The sequence below is a fragment of the Formica exsecta genome, unplaced genomic scaffold, assembly GCF_003651465.1.
Source record: "Formica exsecta isolate Colony F162 unplaced genomic scaffold, ASM365146v1 scaffold72, whole genome shotgun sequence".
NCBI classification, from domain to species: Eukaryota; Metazoa; Arthropoda; class Insecta; order Hymenoptera; family Formicidae; genus Formica; species Formica exsecta.
Genome location: NW_021853485.1, coordinates 1,158,230 through 1,183,962, shown reverse-complemented (window position 1 = coordinate 1,183,962; position 25,733 = coordinate 1,158,230). Strand labels below are relative to the sequence as shown.

Here is a 25,733-nt window from a genome sequence, read left to right as displayed (position 1 = left end):
TTATTTAGAGTACAAACTTAATATATAATGTATTTCAATTTTTTAGTTCCTTCATTTTGTTATATGGTATTTATTGTAATAATATGTATAGAAAACTTTATCAGCATTGCGCGCGCGATTATATCTTAAAAAAATAGAATGATACCACAAAGAATATATAGTAAAAAATGACAAATTGATAAAATTTAAATTTGAATTGTATAATAAATTAATTAAAAATTTATATGAAAATAACTATATAAATATAATAAATATAATATATACAAATAATAACATTTTTCATCAACCTCTCTTTCTGTAGAGGCGGAGAGTCAAAATTATGAAATGTCAGAAGAACGTGCCGTAATTGCGGCGCTGTACAACTGAAAATTAAATCAGACAGATTAAAGTTGGATGTCGTTAAAATGCGCAACTATACCTCTTTTTAATCAGATATTTTACAGCGCGATTAATTGTACGGAATTGGATCTTTATATCGCAGATTTCATTGCGTTCGGTCTAATTCTCGCCGTTGATTGCTTCGGTATAACCTTAGAACGACAAAAACATCGGGATTTATTTCTCTATCCGGCGCAAGCCGCGAGCGATCTATCTTGCCTTTTAAATATTTAAATTATTTTACATGCCGAATGAAAACTTGTTGCGCGAGGTCAATATTGTATGTATGCATCTGACATATAGAAATTCTGAAAATTGTTATGTTCGCACAGTAGTATTTATATAGGAAAAATAACAGGGGTTGACAAATTTGTAAATTAATGCAAATTTTTAATTTTTTAATCTATTTTATTAAACTTTATATATGTATATGTATGGCTTTGAAAAAGCAAATTAAAGAATATTAATTATTTTCATAACGAAGTTGAGAAGCAAATTGTATGCAACATTATTACTGTTTTAATTGACTTTCATCGCGCTTATCTTTTTGTTGCCGATTATAACTGCAAATTGCATCATCAAATGCATTGTTTCGTCGAGAGTCGTCATGATATTCAATGCATTTTTGAACAAAACAAAGTTACAAGTACATCCTATCGCTTTTCGCGTATAATTATATATATTTATGATCAAATTATGTCGGATTATGCTCTTTTTCTTATATTAGAGATATATCGTGCAATGTACATATAACGTTAATGCAGACTACTATTTAAGTAGTTTATTAATTCTTCATTAAAAATTATTAGCTAACAGCGAAATAAAAATTTTGTAATAGCAAAAAATAAGTGTATCGGAAAAAATTAATAATAATTTAGACTATATTTTTAAATCTGTAAAAAAATTTGATGCAAAAGAAAATTTAAAAACTAATCTGAATTTTTTTCCTAAAATTTTACGCTCTAATAAAGTTAAAAAAGCAACTCAACTAGAAATATAATTTAATATAATTAATAAATTTAATATATTTAATAAATTATATTTATATTATATTTTAATATATTTAATAAATTATATAATTTGGATAGATTGTTTTTCCAACAATTTCATTTAAATTATTTATACTTGACAGTTGAAAGACTGCAAATTTGATACATATATTTTCACAAGTTGATATCTTGACGAATTAACGGGAGATGAGAGGTGAGAGGTGAGAATTGTACGATTCAAAATTTAGTTATTTATTCATCAATTTTATATTTCACATTTTGCCATATGTATTGCAAGCGGAAGCGTAAAATTCAATATGTCGTACGTATTTATTCGTCAGATACTTATCGTCCCAAAACAAACAAAAAAAAAAAAAATGCGATCGATGAAGACTGCTAGATCCTATGTCCTCGATCTGGCACATCCAAGTGGCTACGTATATTAGTCTCTTCTATCCTGTCGCCGACACACACGCGACCGGGATCTTCATCGGCTTCAGTTGCCACTTGTGACGGAGAGTTTCCGGAAGCGGCGTTTCCGGAAGCGCGCTATCATCCGAGTAATGGTCATCGTTTAATCCGTTCAAATCGCGTTGACTCAATATGTGAACCTATATGTGGACAAGATTAATTATTATAATTATTATCGTTCGATTTTTGGTTTATCGAATGTTGTAAAAGAAAAAAAGAAAAGACTTTTTATATGTCTCAGTATTGGTCAGTATTCTTATAAACATTTATAGATAATTAAATCTTTGATAAAAGCGACGACATGTATATGATTTTGTGCTGCACATATATATGTTAAATAAGGTATTTTAAATATTAATAAATTCAGAGATTTTGGAATAATGATACAGGACGCTGCGGTTCTTATATATAATAGCTCTTTTTCCAGAATTTTACCCGTATTCTGCAAATATTGACGAACGACAGCCAATGCCGTAGGTTTGATTTAATCTTCGGATCAATTTCCGAGAGATATAATTAATGATGCAGAGGAAAATGCGTTGCAAACAGTTATTTTAACATGCGTAAGCATTCGGCCGTGTCGTATTGTAATTCATTGCATCGTTGCTTCATAACAGTTCCCGGATGAGTAATCACACACGTAAATTAATGCGATTAATTAGAATCAGCCGGCAGGCAAATTCTTATCAAGGACGAATTATAACAAGGGTACCAACTGCGCACGGATTAATTAATCTTTGATATTAATAGCTTCAAAACTTCTTACCTTAATCTCATATCTCTCGCGAATAGTACAATTACGAACGCGCGTATTTTGATAAATATTAATTCCCTTGTCAATTCCACACTTTTACACGTTATTGTATCCCGGCTTAATATTCTCGCCTGTCTGATAGATAAAAAACGTAGACGACGCAAGAAATAATATGTATGTTATATATTTTTGTTTTCAATCCGTTGCGAACTGCGTCCACTCTTTCTATGTTTTTTATAAACATTGAGAAAATATTTTGTGTTATATTGATTATATTTGAATATAAACATTTTGAAAAATATTTTTTTCTAGAAAATAAAAGAGCTATACATATGTAAACAGTAGCTTATACGTAAACGTCTATTTTTTCATCTATAAATGTTAACGACGTGATGTAATAATTTAGGTCATGATACAACGACACAAAGTCGTTATTATAAAGCAAATGATTACGATGAGTCTTGATATTCTAGTGATTCGGCATGAGGGATGAAATAATATTTAATTCTATATATAACCGTGTATTTGCGAGATACAAGGTTAATATTGTATAATTAAAAGCTCCAGCATGCCAAGTCGAACGTACAAAGCATAATTAAACGAAACTCTATTACACAATTGCAGCAGTAACGGACAATTATTCAGTATCGCGTTGTTGCGATCGCACAACGTAACTTATTATTGCGGTGACCGCGACGATATTTATCTGCGGGGTGAGAAATTCGTTGATCAATAAGCCGGTGAGCTTACGCGGTCGGCGCTAGTTAAAGTTATGTATACTTGCACAGTACTCGACAACCACTTAGGCGACAGACGCGCCTAACGCGGTAATACACTACTTCACACTATACTCGGATTATCGATTGTCATGCGATCTTACCATGTAGTGAAGCAGTCGACAGGGATTGAACTTGCTCTGGCAGGCTTTCGGTTTGCAGTGCGATGCGGTTAGATACCTAGGATAATGTCCCTCGCCCAGGTCCCTTATCTCGTACTGCGTCTCGCAGGTGCATTGCAGGGACTGCGAACAATGCGTCTTTGCGTTAAATGATTTTTATTGCTTTGTATCGTATTGTCGAGAAAGGTGGATCGTTAATTGAGAGATGGACTAGGGTACGAATTTCTGAAATATGAGACAGATGGTATTCTCTCTCGGATAAATTAATAGCGTTCTTCAATATTGCTGAGCTTGTATCTATTATATATAATTACAATTTAAACCTTAAATAAATTATTCCTTTCCCCCCTAGAAGACTTTGGATAAAATCAAGGGGATGGAGGATCAAAGGAGGGGATCAAGGATTTAGGAGTTAGAATAGCTATTTAAAACTTGCACATATTTTATGATTCCATAAAGAACATTTTGGTTAATTTAATAATAAATAATTATAAAACTTGCTATTTTTATGTCATTTATATATATATATATTTAAAAGCATTATCTGTATTTTTCTCATAAGTTAATCTTATATAATTCATTTTTTCTTTGAAAAATTATTTTAAATCTAATTCTCTCTCTCTTTCTCTCTTAAACATGATTCGTCTCTTCTTTCATAAACTCATCTATCCCATATCATGTAATCTAATTAAATCGTATACTGAAGGAAGAAAGAATTCCTTATACTGACAGAAACATTTATATCAATAGAAAAAGAATACATGTTAGATTCAAATTGTAAATTAAATTGTAGGATATTTAAAGTGTTTTACGATTCAAAACTCGCTTGCTTCTACTTTCTATGATTTTTTAAAAGAAAACGCGGTTTTTATATCCATCTCTTATTTTATATTCTCATCTACGAAAATTATAAGTGAGTAGCGTATGCAAGAATGCCAAGTTAAATTAAAATGTCTTCCATGTGGCGCGGAATATTATTCTTTATATCACGAGCAGGAGGAAATGGGGCAGATAAAAAATTGAAGATAATAGAATCATTTGTAATAAAATTAATTAATTAACCAAAAAGAATGCTCGCGAAGCGATGTGACATAGAATTCACTGCACGTGCTCGATAGTTTTTCTAACGAATTTATTTTCGACCTTTCAACACCAGTTAAACTCTACGAGATGATATATTTTGATATATATTTTGAACTCGTTTTTTTTGTGTGAGTGTTGACAATGTTTCATTGTCGCTGCGTGTATTACAAAGAGTAGTCTGTGAAATAAATGAATAACGCAATAGAAAAAAAAGAACGAATTCTCTCTGTCTCGCGTACTCTTTATGTAATTCCAGTTGCATTTAATTGCTTGTTACCGCGAAATATTAAAGCAATTTTTCCATAACGCGTAAAAAAGACATTTGCAATCACAGTTACAATTATCAAATCCCTCGCAGGAAGACCTTTGATATTGTAATTTGCGTTACAACAATACGTGTGCGAAAAAATGTTTGCTTAATAATATTAATTTAAAATTTAGAATATAATATTCATATGCGTTTAATAAACTCCGAACACAAAAGTATGGAAGTACGTATACATACTGAATACTTTAATCATAAAGAAACTTTTTTATCGGGAAGACTTGACATTACGCCATTTTTTTTATTCTCCTCTAAATTATTTAAACAAAAAACACGCTTTTTTTTTAACCGACAGTCAAACGCTCTCTTGCATTACATCGCAAACCTTATCGTGTAAATGATAAATTTGTAATTTAACTCGGCTGAGACGCGACAGCGTCGTGCAAAATGCTACTTGCTCGCATAAAAAGTCTGAAAGAGAGAGAAATTCTTATAAATTATGCAAACGTACTCTCGTTACAAGACGCGGCTGTAGACCGACGTCCTCGGCGCCGGCAATCCGTTTAATCTGCTCGCCGAGTCCCTCGGGACGGAAGCTGCGCTTGTCCTCGTAGAAGAAAGCATTCCGATTGCTCGCGATGTCCTCGCGATCGTCCAGCAGAAACTCCGGCGCGACGACTTGCTCCTTCCACCGGCCGATCGACAGGACTTGTCCCGGACCTTCCGCCAGCAAACCGTGGACCATTACCTGATTTCGTACATTCAAACATTTTGCATAATTAAAATAATCAGATTAAAATCCATTTATATTATCGTAATAAAATTATACAGGATGTCCCGCGAGAAGTTACTGAAACTAATTAGAGCTGTCATTTTTAAACGCTTATAAAAAGCAGACAAAATAAAATATCTTTTAATAGAGCACACTTGGCAGTTTTATTTACGTATTATGTAAATAAAAACAATCGGATATATTTTTATCATTTAATAAACATTTATAAAAATTATAATGATGAATGCAAATATGAATATTAAAGAGACTCTTGATTTCTTAAAATTTTACCGGAGAAAACCCTGATTTTCCAATTTATCATAGAATCTACCGTTTGTAGCATGACTGCCATTTCTGCGAAATTCGATGCAAAAAAAATTAGCTATTTTCTCTATTTAATTTTTTACACGTTGCTTTAAATTAATGCTAAGTAATATATCAGATATTTTGTTCACATAAACGCAAACGGTATAACAAATTGTAGGGGGATCAACACATAGCTCGTATCTGATAGTGGCTTACACAAAGAATAAGGAGCTTCATCCTTCCCAGGACACGTCTCGCATGAGTCGTCACTGTATACTGAAGACACATCTCTAACATCCACTCCTTTTATACGAAATTATGAAAATAATAGCGCAAGCCCTTTAGTCTGAGACGATAGATGAGAGATCCCATTACATCTTGTCACCAAAAGATGCCATTAATGCCACTCGATATCTATTCGAGAGGATGCGTGGATTTCAGCAGCCTTTGTTCGCGCCGCGTCCACGCAATCCTCGTCTTTTGTCTCATTCTTGCTCGCGTGTCTATATTCATATCCATAAATAAGAGTACCTTTTCCTTCGGACTGCGAGAAAAAATCGGTTTTTTCGACCTTACCACCAAGACGGGATCGCGGCATGTAAGGGCGTCCGTCAATTTCATTCGGAATATTTGTCTCGACTGACATTGCGTAGTAAACTTGACTAGTAGACACGTATAAAACTCCAATTCCGTTTTTTTTTTTTGCTATCGTGACGCAAAACGACATGCACCATTGAATTGACAAATACGTTCGAGAGCGCGAGTCAGTGCAGTGAAATGGCTTGCAAAATAAAATTTATTTGCAGTTTTCAAGCAGGCAGACCATGTTACGCTCGCAAATCAGTTCGAAGTTGTTAACTTTGCGGAAAATTTTTCGCGAGTATCAACTCAGTATCTCTCATGTGACGTGTATTGCTATCGTTACATACGTTAGAAATTTCTGTCGATGTAACTATTGAAATTCATTTCATCGCAATATCTTTGACATATCATTTATTCCATGTTTTTTATGAGAAGAGCGATTAGTACTTTATTTAAGAATTTTAATATTGCAGTCAATTGCATTATTAAGGATTGAAAAACTTGATACAAAATATATTTTTTTTTATTCAATTCTATATAAAATTATGCAACAATAGTTTTGTTCTCATTCTATGATATTTATTCTAAAATAATTTTAATGAAAATAGTCAATTATACATTTAGTCATTTAATTCTTTTTTTTTCATTTCCCTAAAAATCAGGAATGTACGGCGTTATATGGCGAGCAATTTTCGTTGTGATTTAATTTGTCGCAGATGACTCGCGAAAAATTGATACGCGACGTCAATGTGTGTTCGATTACCATCAACGCGGACCGACGTGTCACGCCAACATTCGGACGAACAATCGGAATGGAATTTATATAGCTGCCGCGCGCGACACACAAGAATCAGAGCATGTTTTTAACGAGCTCGTCATAAGTTTTAACGACGCGTCGAAATATCGGAACAACAACGGATTGTTCTCTTCGGGGCGACGTTACTGACATGAGCTAACAGAGCGCGATACGGAAATGTCGCTATTATCCTGCGGTATAACGCAGAGAGGGAGAGAGAGAGAGAGAGAGAGAGGTAATGAAAACGCACGTTTTTCCGTCCATTAGTGCTCCCGAGACTCGTAACGAAATAACGCAACGCGTTTCGCCAAGAATCAGAGCATGTTTTTAACGAGCTCGTCATAAGTTTTAACGACGCGTCGAAATATCGGAACAACAACGGATTGGGGGCGACGGGGCGACGTTACTGACATGAGCTAACAGAGCGCGATACGGAAATGTCGCTATTATCCTGCGGTATAACGCAGAGAGGGAGAGAGAGAGAGAGAGAGGTAATGAAAACGCACGTTTCTCCGTCCATTAGTGCTCCCGAGACTCGTAACGAAATAACGCAACGCGTTTCGGAATCGCGCGAATTGCGTAACCGGCGTAGAGAAACTCGTTAATATCTTTCAATTTACCGGTCGCAGAGATTATATCGACAAAAGGTCTATGATGGGATTATGAACAATGTCGTATTATTACATTAACAATGGCATGCACGATAATAGAGTTTAATATTCGAGATGTATGCCAAATGATTCGTTAAATCCATGTGATTCAATGGTTGAAATGATGGTTGAATGCCATTCAAAGAATAATGCCGTACATTCGAATAAATAGTCATCAGATCTACAACTTTTTAGCATCTCGTATATTTTACGAATAATTTTAAATTATTAACATGATTTGTAGATTGGTTTTGGTATTAGCTATGTATTATTATTAATTATTATATATATATATTTGTGGACTACTAATTGAACAATGTAATTTCTTTCAGAAGAGTCTCTCTCTCTCTCTCTCTCAATAATATTTAGATATCAATAAATTACGTACATTAAATTCTGCAAATATGAAACAGTATGTATTTTTTGGCACATATATCGCACATTCTCGGCGCGTTTAATTGACTTTCATAATTCAATTTGGTTTTATAGTCATTGAATTATATTCATATTGTTTATATGCGACAAACATATAAGCGATGCATGCAGATACACGCAATTATTATGGCCAAGAATTATTTTCTGCACTAGATATACGAGAATAGGATCGATCGCAGGTACTCGCCTTCCCTTCTCTACCTTCGTTTCTGCTGGCTGTTCGCGGTTTTCCCGTTTACGTGCGTGCACTGGATCGTCTGATTAGATCAGTCAGGCTGCAACGACAAAGCATCGCGAGGATAATCACAATCCAGCATTCATTTTCCCCAACATTGTCGTCGATCATCGTGAAAATATTCCTGACAACGTAGGAAAGAAAACGTTTCTTTCTTCCATTCGTGATGCACGAGCGATTTAAATAAACATTGGAGATGGTTTTTCCTTAGCAAAAATATTGACATTAATAATTTTCGAGTTATAAAGAAGCTTTAAAAAGAAGAGCTTTTCATTAAACTTTGAGAGTCTAAAGATTAACAAAACTATATTTTTTTATTAATTACAGATAGAATATATATACTTTAATAAGAAATTTAATTTTAAATTCAGTTACAAAAATATATAATAAGAAAATAGCAAAATTTATAAAAAATGATGACTTGCAGAATTTTTAGCGAATTAAGCTTCAAAAATAAAAAGACTTGTTAGTTTTAGCCGGATTTTATATCGACAGAAATTTTATTAAAACTTGTAATTTTAATTTTATTTCAAAATAATGAATTTTATACATGTAAAATATTTAACTTTTAATATATAATTAATGTTATCTTCTACATCATTATATATTACGTCATTTACAACCCCTTAGAGATAAGATACACTGCAAACGACGTTGAGGGCTTTTCCATCGGTGATAAAGGATTCTTGTGAAATTCAACTAACATCCTACCAAAGTTGTATAACATTTCGTATCTGTCTGTAATAATTAATTATCCAGAAGTTAAGGAAGCGCACGGGAATATGGTTGCAAAGCAAAGTCGATCTTGAAACACAAATCCAAAAGGTTGATGGAGGATCCGCTAAAAGAGCTCTATTGACATGTTACACGAGCGTCATTAAAACTTTTGTTCGATCTTAATTCTTGTAGTAAATATTAAATACTCAGCAGATCTCGGAAGACGTCGAAGAATGATCTTCTGTTAATCTTTCAAGTGATATTAATCTGTACATATTCCGTTTATCTCTCGATATTAATCTCCTTCTCAAGTCTTCTAAACGCCGTTTTGACGTCGGAGTTTGACATTAATTGATGCGTTATCGAAAAATACTTCATTTGACGAGAATTACTAATGATCAGAAAATACGTCAAGTTTGATAAACGATTATTAATTATTTACTCCTCTGAACAGTTTAAAACGTATAACTTTAACATTATCGGGATACGACGATGTGATGAAGAAGCTTTCTTCCTCAAGCTGACAAGTTTATTAAAGTGTTATTATATCCTTCTCTAGATTGATAGTAAAATAATTAAGCTCGCCATCTTATCGGATACATCCTTATATTCTTAGAGAGACAAATTTTTTAAAACTTTCTTATCAGTTTATGTGACAAAATTTTCGACCAAAAGTTTTTCATCACCGTCTAAAAAATAGTTTTTATCGAGATGGTTATTGGAGATGGTTATCGGCTTTTTTTTTTTTTTTTTAGGAAAACGAAACATTGTAATAGCAATTATTTTTTTAATACTAGAATAATTTTATAAAGTTGGATTGTCGCTTTATTCTTGAAAATTGAAAAAAAAACCGAAGAGAGATAGATATAAAGAAAATTTTTACAAAACTGATGCATTTGAAAAAAATATAATTTATTAAATGCAGGATATATTAAACTTGCCATAATTAAGAAGATTTTTATTTTATATCATCGCATCTTCATCGCGAGGAAAATGATACGCAGTTTATTTCGTATATCTACGTTGCTGAAAATACTAAACTTATTTAGTATTTATTTATTCGAAATAGTCTCGTCTGTTAATTCGTTATAATTTCACATATAATCGTCTTTCGCATAAAATAGAAATAAAGACGTGTCTAATCGCTGTCGAAGTGCGTGCTCGCGTCTGCGCGACATTTGCGCCCCTTCCTAAACAGGAGGGGAACGCAGCCCTCTATATATTTCATGGAAGCACGAGACTCGGGGCACTCCACGCGTTTTTCACGACGTGAGCATCCACGGGTTACGGAGGATACCAAGCGATAGATCACGATTTTCCTCTGGAGAACCAGTCATTCGGCATCCGTTTTGGCACCAGAGGCATCCTATACCAGACAACGCGGCGTGATGGCGGTTTCCTCATCGATCGCGATCGTTTTCATCGGTGTGGCCGCTTACGCGGTTACGGCCGGGCCCGTTCAGGTAAAATACACCCCTTATTTATTTCTGTCAGCGTCACGTAATTTTAATTGCATTTTTTATTCGACTCTCTGTGAAATAAAATCTTTAAATATTTAATTGTCAGAATCTAGCATTTTATACGTTTAACGGATTTCACGTTATTTCATGGCTAAGCTGAAAGATGTTTTCTTTTAATATGGTTTTATTATTAATTAAACCTCTCGTCAAATAAAATTGAGAGAAATTTGTTTGAGAGCATATCTATAGACTTGAAAATTTTTCATGAAAGCATTGAATAAAAAGCGTCGTGCAGAGATTTTAAGCGTAATTGGGTTTTCAGATGTGAAGAGTTAATTCATTTTATCATACAAAACAGAATATAAATAGCACATGTAAGAATAATATTTCATGTAACGTAAAGAGATTTGCGTTAGAAATATCAGTTGAATATTTTGCGCGTATATATTGATGGATTTTTTAAACTAAATTTTTTTTAACTAAAAATCTGCGCGACATTTTCTCAATTGCGCAATAGCAATTCGATACATGCATGCATAATAAATAAATCAAGGGAAAAATAAACAGACCATGAATATAATAATATTGTATTTTCTCGCTAACAACGATTTAATGATAAACAATGTCATAAATTCAAAAACTAAATATGTGAGAATTTGCACATTAATAACTTTTATCTGTATAAATACTATTGTAATTATAGCAATCCCCATTGCGTTTTAAAATTATTTTATGAAAGTCAAAGTTTTTTCACACACACACACAGTTAAAGGCAATTTATTCTAAATGTAAATGTATTTTTTTTTTAAATTTTATCATTGTTATACGAAAAATTGTAAATTTACGTTGAAGATAAATTTATTACTTTTAATACGGTAATTAAATTGGAAGATGTGAGATTCATCGGTATGCTTTAATTTGCAGCAAGCGCATGCAACAGGCGCGTATTCACGCTGCAAATCATAATTGCGAGTAATAACATGAATGAACATTACATCGGAATAGCTGTTTGTTTGCTGATTTCGACAATTGCGTATTATACGCAAACGAGATTGAATTGTGTTTGACATTACGCGCCACCGGTATGTAATTAATCTCGTCACGTTATAGCGAACATAATTGAATGATAAAACGCGTGACACAGTACATAGCTTTGAACATGATGAAATTAACTGTCCGAAATGTATCGACATTATTGTTTTAAGATTATAAAAAAGTTGTTATATTATCGTGTTCAAAAATTCAAATAATAATTCTACTTAATATTAATAAAAATTAAATTATTATTATACTAACGCTATGATTATACATAAACTGACTGTATATAATAACTGCACAAGAGTATCAAATTATAGAGAGTATTAAATTATTCTCGTAAAAGATGATTACGATCATATTACTTCAAAATATCAATTTAGTACGGATTATCTACGCATGACAGCAATATTTAATATCCGGCAAAAGGCAATAGCCGCGCAATTAAATAAAAAAGTGTTTTGCAAAAAAAAAGGAGATCGGAATTTTTTGCGAGAAACTTTTTCTTTTTATGAGGAACGCGCGTAATAGAGAGAAGCACAAATTTACACGGTGTAATTACGGGAGCGATCCCGCCTCCGCTTCGTAGATCTACCTATGTAGTCCCGCGCTTTATATTAATCCTACCCGTCGAACCCCTCCGGGAGAGAACTTGGACGTTTGTCTCTCGTCTCTTGTGCTTTTTACTCTTGTCGCTGATAATGCCGGGAGCGCGATGCGCCTCGTTGCGTTCGCAACTTGTTGCATCCGGATCTGGACCGCCTCTTGACGAAGTACGCTCATCTTAAGTAGCTATTCCAAATAGTCTTCCCTCGCGTATGCTATTCTCGTGTCATGACCTTTTCCCGCGACATTATCCACGCGAAATTACTGCGTTCAATGATTCTCGCCTCGTTCCTGATCTCCGGTCGGGGATGAGCCGTGAAGTCGCGACATATCGGAGAAAGCTGCACTTTGCCACTCTCATTTCGCACTTCCGCAGATTGAAGTAATCTCGGTAGCGTCTCTCGATAAAAGCGAAAAATGAAATCACCGCACTTCCGAGCCGCCGCGAAGTGGAATAAGCGAAGATCGATCATAAAAATAGGGAGAGTATGCAAAAATAAAACTCAAAACTATTTTAATCATACTTTATTCTTTAAAAAAAAAATGTATAAATAATATATTTTCTAATAATCACTTGTTTAGTTGATTTTCACTGACATAAATCACTATATTTTCGGATAAATATATAAGATTATAACTTTAATGTAATCCGCGTACTTTCTCAAAAAATAGCTTTTGACTTTAGCTTCACATTACTATCGTTCGAATCTTGTCGTAGCAAGAATTTATTTTTACTTTAGCTTCCGTGACATTTATCTCTAGCGAGGAGAAGTCAAGTTGAATCTGACCAGAGAGCGAGAGAAAATTCTTTGGGGCGACATCGAGAGAATAATATATTTCTCTGTTTTATAAAATGTCGTATAGTTTTCTCTCTTTTTTCTACATATTTCACCCGACGATACCATCGGCTGTCTCTAATGCAAAAACTTAAAGCAAGTACGCGGGGCGTACACGCGAGATTGTAATTTGCAAGAACATTCGCGATAGCCAACTACACCAGAGACGGAGAGATGCTCGCGAGACGAAGCTTCGCAACCGCAAATTCCCTGAACGGGTTAAAGATTGGACGATGTACAATATATGTCACGGCCCGCGTGATATGCGTTTCTGCACGCAAAAGTTTTCCCATGCATACTAATGGTGCCCATGAGGCAGCCACGCGATATGCACCTGGGATGATATTTGGATTCGCCTTGTAAAATGATGGCGCATGTGTGCGCCAGAATATCGATATATGTATTATATGTTCTCGTAATCTCCAGTTTTTCATAAACAGAAATCGCGTCTCCCTTTTGCATTTTTATAGTTGAGCAATGTGACACTGTAAAAGGAGATAATCGCAATTCTACATATACGCACACAATGGAATTCATACGGATTTATACAAAAATAAATAATAGATATTTATGTAACTTTGTGTAATTTTTCTTAAAATATAGTTATATATAATTGTTAATTTTTTAACCAGAAAAATAATTATGCAAAAATACAGTTATAGTTTTGCTTTGCTTTTGTATACGTTATAAGTAGATTTATTATACAACAAAATATGAATTTTCATGATTTATTAAACTAAGAAGTATAAATTTTTTTAGGCAAAAGAAGAAATAAATAAAATTTAATAATCTTTTCGAGAAGGAGAATGTGTGTGCGTGTATGTATGTTTATATACGCACTATATTTATGTTCATTAGTTTATTTAATTATTATTATTAAAATACTTAACATATATATACATGTATATATCTATGCATGTATATCTTTCTTTTAGATTTATATAACTTCTAAGACTTTTTAATTTTTTTGGATATACATGACATAAATATTATATACATAACATATATATATGACGATATCATATTTTTCATGAAGTTTGCAGTTACAATCTTTTTTTACGCTTTGTATACGCACATACGGCCTGTTCTCCTAAATTTACATAATTTCTGAAGTATTTCCCCGATGATATATAATTTAATATTCCAATATTAATACATAATAACGATATCATATTTCTCATAAAGTTTACAGTTGCAGTTTTCTTGTATACTTAGTAGAAATAGACTTTTTCTCGAAAAATGTAAATTTTTATCAACGTTCTTTATTCTATACGAAAACCTTCGCAATCTTTGTTTCACGATTGTTGTACTTAAATAAGATTGATACGACAGCGCGCTATTTCTAGAAAGCATTTAATTTCTCGTTGATTGCTCTCCCTCGTTACTTATTTAAAATAGGTCAAAACTTCATTAACCTGTTCAACTATGAACTGCAACTCGCCAGTTACTATATATCTCGCGTTGTAAGTAACGGTGCGTGATGAAAAACGCGATTCCATCGGGGGGTCGATCGAAGTTACGCCGTCACCGTCGGCGTTCGAGGTTTTAAGAGGGAAATTAAATCCGTAAAATTTTCTATCCTTCGGCGCACTTTATGATGCATGTGAAACCTCATTTTCTATCCCTATCGATATGCAGCTGCTGCGGAAGACCTTGAAGTGAGTACAAAAAAGCTTTTTCATAAAATTCAATTGAACCGCTAAAATGCGTCGTGTTTCAAAAAGAGAGGGAGAGGAGAAAATATACACATCAATGCTCGTGTAACGCATGGCTTTCAGTTTTGTCAAATGTTAAGGTCGTGAATAATCGATAAATTCGGAGAATGGAAAAACTCTTTTCCATCGAAATAAAAAAAGCAGGCGATTCATCGAACAAAGACGAATACCTTCGATACAATGTCAACTTTAACGCTCGTAATTGCTCATGCGAGTCAAGTAAATGGTATAATGACAAGCCATAGCAGTAATATATCGATCTATAAATGTAGGTAGCAGGATGCATTCAAGGTTGATCTAAAGGATTAACTATTGCTTCAAGTCTTGCAAAGGACGGTATTAATATTAAATAAAACATACAATGATAAATTATATAACTTTTAAAAGATATTCTAAATAATGGAAGTTTTTGCAAAACCTATATATTTAATTAACACATGATTTTCAACAGAAAAAAAAGGATTTCCTTTCTTTTCAAGATATCTTATAAATGGATTGCTTCTATCTCTCCACTGTAACAAAATTCAATTTTTAAACTCCACTTGTGAATAAAATAAACTCAAACAAATACAAAGAGGTGAAAAATATGAAAGAGAAATGTTATCAACAACTGCGAAAAAATGCATAAAAAAATAATATGAAAGTCGGGGAGTTAGCATTCGGCGAATGTACGCGACCGTACAATATCGACCATCATGATGTATTTTTAATTTAAGCGAAACTAGAAAATGATATCAGAAATTTATAATATACATCTGTCGCGAGGAAGGTTCGATCTGCGGAGAAATAAAACCGAGTACCGAAGCGACGAACGAAATTGTAATTAGCATAATGCAACCCTCGTTGCAACCTCGTTGCAAGCTCGATAAGATATCGCGAAAAAGACGACGAGCACGTGCCGTCGACACGCCAAGAACGGACTTAGCACGTGGTCGGTAATTCTTCACGCGATCAGTTTTGCATTATGCATGCACGCAAGTCAATTTTCTCTTTTTTCGCCCAATATTATGTATATTGCTCGTTCAATTTTATCGATGTCGGACAAATACTTAAATATATATATCGGAATGAATAATTGCGTTTTTTGCGGCGAATAAATAATCCTATGCTTTCGATCTAAATACATCAAGCTTATATAGAGATATTGTAAACTCGCGACATTCGAATAACGATATATGATGCGATAAATTTTGCAATTGTTAACTAAAAAGATAAATAGATAGATATACTTCTTTCCGCCGCAACACAAATATATTTTAAGAGACACACGACAGGCGCATAAAAAATTATTCGTGATTTTAAACATACAATTTTATACATGTTTATTACATGATAATTATAGCGATACTAATGATATTAATAATCATACAGAAATATAGAACATCTATTATTTATATAATTTATATAAATCAAAATCCTCAAAATTTTATTTTTTTTTTATTGATACTACGTTCATGTGAAATTTCTCTCCCATGTGATTTCTATTTATCTGATTTCCTGATGTTTTTAATATTAATAATAAAGTTAAATTATATAATCCTGTTGTGCCATTTTTACATTTAATGAATGTTGATGTACATAAAATAAAATATAATAATTTTCAAACAATACATAGTTGTATTAGTAACAAGAACAAGATGCTTGTGGCTATAATTAAAAAGTTTTGCTCATTTTCTGATTACAGGGTGTATCGAACGCGCTGCAACAAGACGCATATGTATCCCCGGATCTGGCAGTTGTAGCAAGATACTTGGAAAATCGCAGTGAGTATAAGACAAAAAAAAAACAATTGACTTGCTCATTAGGGAGAGACAAGAGAAAATGTCTAAAGATAGAAAAACATACAGCAAATTTTATTTTTCAAAATATCAAAGTAGCTTTCTGAAACCAACATTGCAAGGTTATTAAAATGGATATATCTTTTAAATCAAGTAAAAGATATATATATATTGATAATTTACTATTACGAGTACTATTTTTAATCAATGTCTTTTATCGGATTTCCGTTTTCTAAAATCAATTTTTAAATTTTTTGATTATGTCAGCCAAATTTCTTTAATCTTTATTCGCGCGTGTATTTGTCTTTAATATATACATAGATAATAGTTTCTTTATTCTTTTCATTAGAAGATTGAATTTATAAATAAAATCAACGACAATATTTGAAATAAAATATATAGAGATAAAGATAAATATTTGCAAATATCTGCATTTTAAATGTGTCGTAGAATAATTTTTGTACCATATAATATACAGTTGTACAAATCAGATACAGCTCCTCTCTTTCTCTCTGCTTTTGGTCAATACAATAAATAATAAATACATAAATAAATACCGTCTAAAATCCGTTTGCGTTATCACGCGACGGACATCAGCAGACACGAATAAAGCCGAAAAACACTGGTCATCCTGCTTTCAGAGAAAAACGTTTTATCGTCATGAACTTTTTGCAAGTACACGCGATTGATGCGTTAGTAATTCGTTACTGTTATTAATTTTTTTACTTTCATTTCAAACATATTGAATATATATTAAATATACATACTGACGAGTATACGCATCGGCTAATTATAGTGAATTATGTATTGTACCGGGGAAAAAAACAGTGCGTGATCGATACCGCATCGAGGCTACTATACGTAAAGAGTGATCCTTTGCCCTTTGATGTATCATTTTTATACTATGCGATCTATGAACGGAATTGTGTATTAAGATCGTCTGATATATTTAATATCAGTCTGATATATATTACCCATATCAATGTTTACATTATATACTTTAATTAATTAGTAAAGGAGTGTCGAACGATTATGTTAACATATTGCCTGAAATAGCTTGATCATATCACAAAATTATAGAGTGAATTGAAGTTAGTATTAAGTAATTACACATTAATATCAAGACAAATGTAATACTATTGTGGAAAGAAAATATTAGAAGAAGAAAAAAAGAAGAAAGAAAGGAATTTTTCCATTTTACCGAACGTCGTATATTTTGTTTCGCAGATATATAATTATACAGAGAAGACATAAAAATTATATATATATATATATACTTGGAAACTGCATATTTCTAGATTTACAATGCTTTCCGTGAAAAAAAGAGAAATAAAGAAATTTTGTTAAAAGTTAAAGCTTTTTAAGGAAGAAAGAGAAATAAAGGGAAAGAAACTGATATGTACATAGAATATAAATTTCCTTCTAACATTTCTAATAAGATTAAATGCTGTAAAATTCAAATTTCTTCCACGATTGGGGTTATTCATGAACAACGCAGTTTTATTTCATATGGTCGATAGGATATCCGATCATAGAATGCATTATGTTATGTTGACTAATCATTGTCTTGTTGTGAAATCGGATTATCAAGATTAAATAAATAATAAATTGTAGAGCGTTTGAACGCACCAAAGGCTATCTGATAGATAGAAAATGTCATTGAAACGTGGTTTTATGACGTGATTATCACGATGCACCCCCTGATTGCATTTTATGGTTCGATTATAAAGCATTACAATTCAAACATAAAGTGATTCTGCAAGATATCTACATTTACTAGGAAAAACAAAACATGAGAAACACAATAATTAAATTGGCCGTTCGTATCCATTTCAATTAGCTTAAACTTTATTAATTTAAAAAATACATGAACAAACAACATTGACGTCGATATTTTAGCAAAATAATAACATACGATATCTATAATTAATTTCTGAAAATTTTCTTGCAAAAAAAAAGAGTAATTTATATATACAGAAACATTTTCTTAGTAATAGATCAGAAATAGATATTGGGAGTATTAAATATGTAGAATATTGATTCGTACACAAATTACTTTTAAGTCGATTTTCTGTAAGATCATTGTACGACACAAATATCCTTACTCGACTGATGAGATACGTGTTCATTAAATAATAATAAAGCGTCTTCCCTTTCCTTCGGCCGGTCTAGTGCTTGAGAATTATATTAATATTTGGTATACGTATAAACGAGCTCGCAGCAATGAAACATTGATACGATCGACGGTCTTATACTCCTAACTTAATAATTCACGCATCATTTATTCACATTGTCATTTCGACCCTTCCGACCCTGGTATTTTCGCTTTAACATATATGCCCATTTATCATTCATTATATTTTTATATTAATCACACACATCTATGTAAAATACGCGTGTCTGACAATTCAAGAAAAATCAGACCAAAAGTTTATATAAACTAGAATCGAATCTGATCATTGATAGGCGTGGGAGATTTGCGATCAGTATAAATCACGCGACGGAAAGAGATTCGCGTGTGAGTGTCAAGCGCGCAGAAAATTGTCACGTACGAAATGACATACACGCGGATTATTGATAACATCGTCGACGAGCCGGTGCCGAAGGTAAGCGTGTAATAGCAGTTTAGGCATGAAAATCCGTTAATGTCACCTATCTTCGCGCATGCCACGACAATGTTTGCCTCGCATGCTTTCGCACTTAGGTCTCCCGTAACTTTTACTCAAACTCCTGCTGCACGATAAAGTTCGCCCCATACGCGCGGTTCTTCGACGATTTTAATGGCACGCATAACTCGTGTGCATGTATTATCGTATAAAATAGCACAGCATCGCGCGATAAGAAAATTGAGGAAAATGTATTGTTTCTAACAAACATTTTGAAACATTGATTGTTAATCGTCAAATGGTTACATTAATTAATGTGATAATTTTGCATGTATTTATCATATTCAAACAATATTTTTAATTTTCAATACATCCATAGCTCTTCAGGCATTAATTTATAACGCATGACATATAATTGCATGAATCACGATTGTAAATTGATATCGCGAATAAATGTAAAACGAGAATTGAAATCAATAACATGTTATTTTGGTGAATTCATATTTTGATACAAAATTTAGAGAAATACCCTCTATATTATTCTTCCTTTGTATTTATTTAGTATAATATGCATATGTAGTATTGAAGATCGCGGTGTAATTAACAGCGTAGTATGAATATTTTAGTATTCAGTATTGCATTCACCAAAATAATATTGGTTTTGATACCCGATGGAGAATTATATTAATTTTATTATTTCATTATTATAGGAACGAATCAGGCAACGAAACGAAACTTGGATCAGTACGACGAATATCGTGTGAGAGATACTGACAGACAACTCAGACTTTTAATAAATGAATTAACAAATCGCTTGGCTCAACATTCTGTCAGTGATGAACGATTACTCGATGCAATCCGAGATAGAGTTGCTATTGATGAAATCTTTAATTTTCCAAATGCCAATCAAGAGAATGAACAATTAGACCATATTGATGATGGGCACCAAGTGAGAAATCTCGATCAAATCGGTGGTGGACATCTTGTGAGAAATCTGGATCAGATTGGTGGCGGACATCTTCTGAGGAGTTTGGACCAGAGCCGAGGTGCATCGCTCGCGAGGAATCTTGATCATATTGGCGGTGGACATCTTGTGAGGAATCTGGATCAAATCGGCGGTGGAAATCTGGTTAGAAACGTTGATTCCTCGAGTGCAGAAGCAAGACGGCGCGTTGATCAGTCCGTTGCACAGCGCGTTGCAGCAGTCTCGAGACAGCTGCAATTAGCGCGGAGTTTGGATCGAGCCAGGAGCAACAATCGCTTGAAAAACATTGAGCAAATCGACGGTGGAAATCTTGTGGGAAGCAGGCATTGGTTTAGCTCATTGAACTAAATCCAAAAAAATCTATAGAAGATGAAGAGGAAGAATTTATTTAATGGCTTAAAAATGATCGTAAATGCGAGAGATGACTAAATTTATTCTTTACGACATTATTTCTGTTTCCTAATTGTTCAAGAATTATGTATACTTTATGTAAGAAATTGGAATCAATTAATCATATTCAATAAATACGCATACAAAGGACATGCTCTCCCTCTCTCTTTATTTTGGTATAATTAAAAATTTAAACAAATCACATAAAATAATAATAAATTGAGAAGTTAAATTTAGAAAATATAAAACGAATTTAATTCACAATTTTATTTTTTACTTTTTGTCGCTTAATATATTTTTTATCTTCATTTTAATTAAATTATTTTTTCCATTACATTTTCTATTATATTTCTTTCTTTCTCTCTCTCTCTTTTTGTATATACATATACATATTTTATAGAAACAAGATACATTAATTTTATATATATATATATTATATATTTTGAAGATTTTAAAATTATTTTCTTAAATAGAAATTGAATTCGAAAATATGTATGTTTCATAATACGTTATTAGAAAAGATGCAAAGTTTAAAAGAGAGCTATTTTTTCTCTGAAAATATTAATTATACGAGTTACTTTAAAAAAACTCAATTTTAAATAGATTACATTGCGATACACACATTTGATCCACAAATGCGTGACGAGTATATTACTTAGTTATAATAATCATCGAATGGACTGACTAATTGCTTTACAGATGAACAAATATTCGAATATTGACATTGTATATTTTATTGTTTTTTTTTTTTTTGTTTTATCAAATATACAGCAGGAAGAGTAATAAAATTCTAATCTTTACGGGCGTATTTATACTCTTTTCAATCCGATTGTTTGATGTTCATTCTTGTAATATTATCCAGTCTCCCACATTAAAATCAACGCAAATCTAGTACAGTTTTTTAAAATGTTCAAGATGCAGGCAACCGCAATTTAGATGGTCATCTACTGCGGCAGACACGTCGAGGGTTGGATTCGCTATCTGGGGCAACCTTTGGTGAAAACAAGAGATACGTACCTCTCAGGTAAGATGTTATTTATTGATTCGCATACACGATATCTAATGATAAAATGAGAGTTTATTTAAGTGAAAGCTTAGTGAAAGCTTTCACTTAACTGAAAGTTAAATGAAGCTTCCATCAAACAAATTTTTAATCTGTTCGGCGATTTATTAAATATTGGACTGTAAAATATTTAAGGATTTATCTCAGGATATATTTCAGGAATATCTGATAAAATAAAGATGTTCTAAATTAAATCTGTAATATATAATTTTTTGGTTTTTTTTTTTTTTTTTTGTAGAAAATGCATTATTGAAGGATTATATATATAAGTTTCTTTAAAAAAATTAGTTATGTGTATTAATTTTTCTTTAACCAAAATTATGTAATTTGTTAATCTTTCTTTCCGCCCGCGTTTGTCTACGTCTACGTTAATATTCTTACGGACAACGATTGGAATATTCTAATCGAAAATTGGTTCCAAGAATTGCCAAAGGAACAAATTTGAAAAATCGAGCAGATAACTCGAAATAAAACTATTTAAGCAGAATATAAGCAGATTTAATTATAATTTGCGCGATCAATTAAACAAAAGTTTTAATTCAAAATTAGAATCGCGGATTAATATGGACTCGATTTAATATGCGCACTTTTATTAACATTAGTACATAAATATGCTGCACATAAAAAAAACATTTGATTTCTCTTGCAGAGAGACGCCTAATTTTTTCTATGTAGAATGAGATAGAGCACCTTTGAGTTTGTTTCTTCAGTGGTTCGTTGAATAAAAATATTTTTTCTGAGTTTTGTATTTCACGCGTGTAAATGTTATTTTTATTTCCACATTTTTCTTTTTCAAGGGAACTGCAGCGCGATTTCTCCCCACTTGATCGAGATTATTCTCGACGAAATAAAACAACCATCATATTGCCAGTTGTGTTCGATATATATACATACAACTTGCCACATTTTATTCCTCCCCTCGCGATCTCTCGTCACTTTTCTATATATTTCTCTACCTGCCCCGACAGTAAAAGTGCCACGTGTCGTTTTATTAAAGGGTCACACGCAAGGGGCTCAATTTCCTTGTCAAATTTGATACATTCGCTTTTTGTGATCGCGTTTCTGTCGGCAACTCTACCACAAACGCGAACTTGATCATTGCCTTTCCACTCAAGTTTATATAAGCGCTAGACAACGAATGCTGCTCTAAATATTCGATTACATTACCTGATCTAACAAAAAAAGTGAAACGTTAAAATAAGAGGTGAAATGCGTATTGTTTACAATTCTTTTCGCGATAACAAAAGTTTTATTCAACGACGAAAAAAGAAAAATTTAAAAAAGAAACTGATTCCATTATTCGTAGTTTCTCCGATATTGAATAACACTTTTGGCCTCCAAAATATATATCTATCGCTACACAATTGTATCAAAGTTTTTTCTCTTTTCAATTTTTCGAACCATTTTTATTTTAGACAGTATTCCGATAAAATTTTTGTACTAACTATCGCCCTTTCGTTTAATGCCAACGTTTTTACAAATTCCTGATATCAGAATACCATTGCAGGTATTCAATTACATTCGTCCGATCTCGCTGAAAGAAAAAAAAAATAAAAGAGAATTATGCGTCAGTAACGATCATATCTCGATTCTCGCGGCTGACTGCGAGTCGATATTTCCTTCGTCATGTCTGACCAATTCCGGCAATAACTCCTCGTTTGAATATTTTTGACCGTAACTACTTGCCGCATTCACAGCAAGAGATTATTTGTACGCGCTATTATTATATAATAGTTTTTATCTTTAAAGAAATCTTAAAAGAAATAAAATATAGAATTATGTTTGACTTTTAACTTATTAACTTATTTTTCCGATTTAAAAAGTATGTTCTGATAAAATTCCATTTAATTTGTATTTTTTATAGACATATCTCGCTCTGAAATTTATTGCTTTTTTAAAAAATAAAAAATAAAAAATTTCTTCTATATGTTCCTATCTTATTTTACATCCAGCTGAAAAGTAAAATATTTAAATAAACAAGTTACTCACACAGATAATGTACATAACATGTTATCATATGGTCATTATTATAGGCGATTCGGCGCGATAAGCTTACAGCCAGGTAATTTCGACGAGATCGACCGATCAGCATTCGATCGTTTCTCCAAGAGGAATATCGACGAGATCGATACCGCGTTCGACAGCTTCTTCAAACGGAACTTCGACGAGATCGATCGGGCCGGTTGGAGCGTATTCGTCAAGAGGCTCAATAATTATCTTGCGGACAGGCAGCGACGTTAATTGGCGCAGGATACAAGAGGCGGGAGGAGAGAATAGCGGGACGAAAGGACGCGAGGAAAGGGCAAAGGGTAAGGAGAAGAACCGCGCGTTTCAGAGAACTCGTTTAATTTAAACTTGTAAAATTTTGGCAAAATTAATTTGACTTGGCAAATTAGGATCATCTCTTCTGCTGCCCTTGAATGGTCGCACGTTTAAGAACGAACTTACTCGATGTGAAATATAAATATTTGTGGGATTGTTTTTCTCGCGATCATTGGGCATTTTTTAGCTGATGCAAGATCGTTCAATATAATTTTTAGTTTCCTTGTTTAGAATCGCTGGATTGTGTATTTTCGACCACAAATTCCAGAAACTAAGCTAGCAGAAAAATGGCGATTATTTCATTGTAAAGTATTTATAGTTATCAAAATATCTAATATTTAAAAAATTCTAAGTTTTTTGCAAACTCTAAAAATAAATACGCAAGTCTTTCATGTATTTTGATTAATTTTAACTAAGCTTTTATAAAAAAAATATATTTTTTTGAATAATACATAGTATATTCTTAAGATATTTTTAATAGCAAATAATTTAAACGCTTGCGACAATTGAAGGCCTACCACAAAAATTTCGTTAATCAAGTCCATATTTGTCATAAAATCTGTAGCTAGCAGAATATCCATATTAGTGTATTAAAATACCTCTTATAGATAAAATATGCGAAACAAACGAAAAATTAAAAAATGTAAGGGGCTTATTTTATTTAATTAAACCTATGACAGATTTTGCTGGACAGATAAAAATGTTCAGAATGAATCAAAGAAAATTAATCGCCATTTATTGATTCCGAAATAATTGTTAAATAAAATAGTCGGATTTATTTCAAAGACGCTCTTATATATACTTGTACTGTTACAATCTTTGACGACTCATTGACACACGCTGTGCCGCAAAAAATAACTAATTTACATTCTAATATGTACGGCGTGTATATATTGTTACTGTGTAATTAATTGTATATACTAATTCTCAAATCAATGTGTGAATTTCAGAATTATATTGCACAAAATTATAAATACTCAAATTTTAGGAGTGATTAAGAAATGTAAACGTAATGGAACGTTGTTCTTCTTTGAGAGAACTCATTTGAGAAAGAATCTCGATGGCGTAAAAAAATACTCAAAATATCTTTATGTCCAAAGCATGTGACCTGGCAAAGATGTTTCTTCGCGATCAATCATAAATTAAAACAATTTAAAGCCGTCACTTTGACGAAATTTGATCGATTAAATATCATATAAAATGTATTACGCGATTCGTCCTCTCTACTCGTATAATGTCACTCTGTAAAAAATGTGCTATCTAAATAAAGAGAACGATAATCAATGACTGACCAACTGAAGATGTAGCATAAAAAGATTACTGATGTTAAGAAAGTTTCAAAAGGAACAATACTTAATAATAAGTGACATCTTATTTATTTTGAAAGAAAAAGAATAAAACTCATGATTTTATACAGTTACTTTCTATGTGATACACATAACATAGCGTGTGTATTTTTCAATGTCAGATAGCTTTCTCAAAAATAATTTCGTGAAACTATAATGTTTACAACCTTTTTATGCTGTCTTCAATTATCATTATTTCTTTCATCACATATTCCTGTATACACACACATACATATAAAATTTCGAAATTTTTAAAAGAA

The 25,733-nt window shown here is 32.4% G+C and overlaps 2 protein-coding genes across 3 annotated transcripts; one reads left to right on the top strand and one right to left on the bottom strand.

Moving 5' to 3' along the window:
• Positions 1-1,606: 1,606 nt before the first annotated feature.
• LOC115243412 (prothoracicotropic hormone) lies at positions 1,607-6,213 on the bottom strand. Its single transcript, XM_029820375.1, has 4 exons — positions 6,133-6,213; positions 5,350-5,586; positions 3,473-3,613; positions 1,607-1,978 (listed from the first exon to the last, which is right to left on the bottom strand). The coding sequence occupies exons 1-4, from the start codon at positions 6,211-6,213 to the stop codon at positions 1,820-1,822; spliced, it is 618 nt and encodes a 205-aa protein (XP_029676235.1). The 3' UTR covers positions 1,607-1,819.
• A 4,329-nt stretch (positions 6,214-10,542) lies between these two features.
• On the top strand, positions 10,543-25,412 carry LOC115243459 (orcokinin peptides-like). Of its 2 annotated transcripts, XM_029820503.1 has the most exons (4): positions 10,545-10,794; positions 16,668-16,746; positions 21,658-21,766; positions 23,839-25,412. In XM_029820503.1, the coding sequence occupies exons 1-4, from the start codon at positions 10,720-10,722 to the stop codon at positions 24,044-24,046; spliced, it is 471 nt and encodes a 156-aa protein (XP_029676363.1). In that variant the 5' UTR covers positions 10,545-10,719; the 3' UTR covers positions 24,047-25,412. The 2 variants fall into 2 exon arrangements, with proteins under 2 accessions (XP_029676362.1, XP_029676363.1); XM_029820502.1 differs by lacking the exons at positions 21,658-21,766; positions 23,839-25,412 and adding an exon at positions 20,078-20,890 and having other exon boundaries at positions 10,543-10,794.
• Positions 25,413-25,733: the final 321 nt, after the last annotated feature.